Here is a 3,819-nt window from a genome sequence, read left to right on the forward strand (position 1 = left end):
GCGCAGGCAGCCCCTGCTCTAGTGTCTGGGCGGCGACAGCGGGGTCCGGGGACCTCCGTCCAGGCAGCGCAGGGCCGTGTGCGGGGTGCCCCCGGCGTCTGTCTGCGAGCAGACACGGAGCGGCCGTGCGGAGTCTGCCTGAGAGGTCACTCGCGCCTGCCGGGAAACTTTTCTGGAAAGAACCTACTTGCCCAGCTCTCCTCGGAGTGGCACCGAGGGCCAGGGAGACCTGGTGACCGGCGCCTCTCCGCTTTTCTGGAGAAATCCCTGTGCTCTCAGCGGGGCGGGCGTGAGGGCGTCCCGCAGAGACACCTGCCAGGCCGTGAGCCTCACCTGCCGGCCGGGGGGCCTTCATGTCCATCGTGCAGGTGAGGGGAGCAACGTACCCCACGTCGCACCCCTGGAAGTGAGAGGGCGGAGGATTCAGCTGGGATCCGTCTGCCTCGGACCTGCTGTGTGTTCTGGTGAATGACTGTGGCCAGTGCGCTGGGCTGGCGGGGCCGGGCGGGGCCGGGCTGGGCTTGCGATGACCCGGCTGCGCTGGGCTGAGCTGGGCTGGGCTGACTGAGTTGGCATGAGTTGGATAGGGTTAGGTCGGGGTCGGTCCCTTGTTGGGTGCTCTTGGCCCCACGGAAAAGGATTATTTCCTCCCAGCTGTTCTGCTTGCAGGCAGAGACAGACCAGTGTAAAGGAACAGACCAGAATGACTGTCACATGGTGGTCAGCCCCCGGTGAGCCACTTCTCAGGACTTCTGCTCAGGACTCCGCTGTCTGGGCCTCTGAAGCTTACTCTGGGGTGTGAACACCCCCAGGGCTCCGTGCTGCCCCACAGGCAGGAGCCTGCCAGCTCCGCTGAGGCTTTTTAACCTGGGCAAGGAGGGAGGACGGTGAGCTGAGAACAGATGTCTCCCCCCGGGGCAGGGGGTTACGCTCACAGGGGCCCCTCGGGCACAACGGGGCCTCTCCAGCCAGACCGCCGCGCCCTGAGGGAGAGCGGGCCTGGGCTGGCCCCTCGGGCGGGAGGCACCTGCACCGCGGGCTCCTCCCTGTCCGGGCTGTGGGCGGGCGGCCGAGCTCCCGGGCAGGGGCCCTGGGAGGCCGCGTGTCGCCAGCTTCCGGGCCTCTTCGCAGCCGGGGGTTTTCTGAGCCCCGTTTCCTTGTCTGTAAAATGTCCGAGGGGGGTGAAACGTGAGGTTCTGGGGAGACAGGCCCCCGCCGGCCGGTGCCAGGGTGCGAGGCGCAGCACAGGGCACACGGCGTGGACACACGTCCTGGCTCGGGAAGCTCTGGGGTCTGCGTGACGCACGGTGGGACACGGGTCCTGGCCCAGGGACAGGAGGCCACACGCGGAGACTGGGGGGTGAGCGAGCCGGGGCGCCCAGGGCGCAGGGAGAGCCCGTCCGCGGGCCTCACGTCCTCCTGCGGCCGCCCCGGGGCCGGGAGCGCGCGTGCGCGGCCTGGGGACCACACGCCTCCTGCGCTGACCCACATTTCCACGGTGACGGCGGAGCAGACATTCCAGGGTAATTAACACACACGCACACGCACGCGGCGCGGCGGGCACCGGCTGTCTAGACAGGGCCGGCGGCGCTGGCTGCCTCCTGTCGGGGCGCAGCCGCTCCTCGCTGCGAGCCTCAGCCCGCCCCGCAGGGACGGTCCTGCAGCCCATCGGGCCGGCGTGCCCCGGCCAGCTGCAGGGGGCCCGGGCTGCTGCTGACAGGTGAGAAACGGGGACATCTTTCCCGAGGGGAGCCGGTGGCGCTGGCCCCGGGAGGCCCCGGCCGCCGGTCAAGGAGGTGACCCGGCGGCCGGCAGAGGCTGTCAGCAGATACTAGTCCACAGAGGGAGACCCGGGCGGCCGGGGTGGGCGGAGGAGAGGCCCGGGGTGAGCGGGGCGGCCCTGGGCTGACCCGGGCTCAGCTGCTGGCCGCCGGCCGCCAGGCCACCTGCGGGCGTCCGCCCCTGGGGCGTGCAGACAAGGGACAGCTGAGTCAGCCTGCGTGGCGCAGGGCACCGGGCCGCACCCAGCCTCAGGGCACCCGGCAGCCCTTCCCAGGAGGCCCGCACGGCCCCCCGCCGCCCACTGGCTCTGGCCGTACTCAGGGTCACTCTTCACGTCGACCCACCCTTTCCTGAAAAGCTCCTTTACTTTGAACGAAAACCCGACGTCCACCGAAGGTGCCCTAGCGGCCAGTCTCCGCTCTCGACAGCACCCCACCGTGCTCTCTGCCGCCTCCAGTCGCCTCACCTGCCTCAGGAGCGCGGCCGACGCCGGCCACGGTCTTCCGGCCGCCGCTGTGCCCAGCCGGAGGAAGGCCAGCTGGGGGAGCGGGCGCCGGCCCCCATCCTCTGGACCTTCCACGGCGGGCAGCAGCGGCTCCATGGAGACGCCCCCACCCCCCAAGCGCTGCCCCCGGCCTGTCCCCCCGCGCCCCCTGGCACACGCTGTGGGCCCGAGTCCTGGGTGCAGAGCACAAAGCGGACTGCAGAGCATGGACTTCATATTAATGAGCTTAATTTCATGGTCCTGTTTCAGCCCATTAATCCCATCTCGTTTTCAAGGGTCTCATCGCCTTCTCTTTGCTTTTTCCAACAGCTCCCGTGATTTCCTGGAACCGCTTGGGGTTCTGTGTGTGTTCTCACCAGGCAGAAACCTGTGGTCTTTCTACAGCCTTTTCCCGTCCTCCCGCCCACGCGGGACCGAGCGGGACGGGGCCCGGCAGCTGGGCGCCACGAGGCTGGCACCCCGGAAGGGGAGCTACGGCCCCCACGCGCCTCTGGGGACCCCCGAGCTCGGATGCCCTGGGGCTGGGCTGTGACCGGGGGTAGCCAGTGGGAGAAGTCCACGCCTGGACCGTCCTGGTGGGTCTGAGTCTCGCTGGGGAGGCCAGGGGCTCGCAGGCCCTCTGCGGGGGCAGTGGGCAGCTGCGGGAGGCCTCTGCGGCCCTGCGAGCCTGCCTGCACCGCGGCAAAGCCGCTCGGAAGAAGCAGCCAAGAAACGGCCAGAAGAGTCGGCCCTGCCCTGTAGCTGAGCCCGGGAGCAACGGGCCTGAGAGCGCCAGCTGCCCGGCTCTGTCGCGGGTCAGCAGCTCGTCGCTTGTGGACCTAGCCTGCCGGGCTGCCTCCTTGCTCGAGCCACGGAGGCCCCCTTGCCTCCTGCGTCCTGCCTGCCCCGCACAGCCCAGGCGCACAGGGCGGGAGGAACCCTGACGGGACAGAGGGTCCTGGGACCCAACGCAGGCGTCGCCCCGGGCAGCCTCCCTCGATGCCCGGACGCTCTTCCTTCTGGCTACTGACCCGTCTGTTGCGCCCAGAGCCCTCGGGGAGGGTAGGAGCCGGACATCCGGGCCTGGGCCCCCAGCCGGCCACTTACCCGCTCTGTGTCCTCGAGCGCAAAGGAGCTTCTCTGTTGTGTTTTATTATCTAACGGGCGCTCACAGCCACCCGCCAGCGCGGCGCTGTCACGAGGACTAGAGCCCAGGCGGTTAGGCCGGCACTGGCCTCACCTCCCGCTGGGCCTCCCTCGGCCCTGGCCCGTCGTGGGCAGTACAGATTGTGGGGGAGCCGCAGGTGGCCCTCGGGAGCACAGGGCATCCGCCGCCTCCCTCCTCCGCCTGTCCAGTGTTTTCTGTTTCTGGTTCTGGAAACAGGGCTGCGGGTGGGGAGGGCGGAGGAGAAGCAGGAGGAGGGGTACAGGGACACAGAGAAGGGGTGGGCCGGCGAAGGGGGCCCCCCACAGCTGGCTGTGGGGGGCCGCCAGGGGCCCCACAAACAGCACCCCAGGGCCGGCAGCCCGCCCCCAGCTGCAGGCAGGGGCAA

At 69.8% G+C, this 3,819-nt stretch overlaps 1 protein-coding gene across 1 annotated transcript in view; it reads left to right on the forward strand.

Moving 5' to 3' along the window:
* Nucleotides 1-3,819, forward strand: part of LOC101632059 (chromosome unknown open reading frame, human C20orf85) — a 73,831-nt gene that overhangs the window by 13,794 nt on the left and 56,218 nt on the right. The window contains exon 5 of the mRNA XM_012728141.1: nt 2,104-2,447. Coding sequence (XP_012583595.1) covers nt 2,104-2,447 — 344 coding nt within the window. The remainder of the gene's footprint in view (nt 1-2,103; nt 2,448-3,819) is intronic.

The sequence above is a fragment of the Condylura cristata genome, unplaced genomic scaffold (assembly GCF_000260355.1).
Source record: "Condylura cristata isolate star-nosed mole 26May11 unplaced genomic scaffold, ConCri1.0 scaffold00022, whole genome shotgun sequence".
NCBI classification, from domain to species: domain Eukaryota; kingdom Metazoa; phylum Chordata; class Mammalia; order Eulipotyphla; family Talpidae; genus Condylura; species Condylura cristata.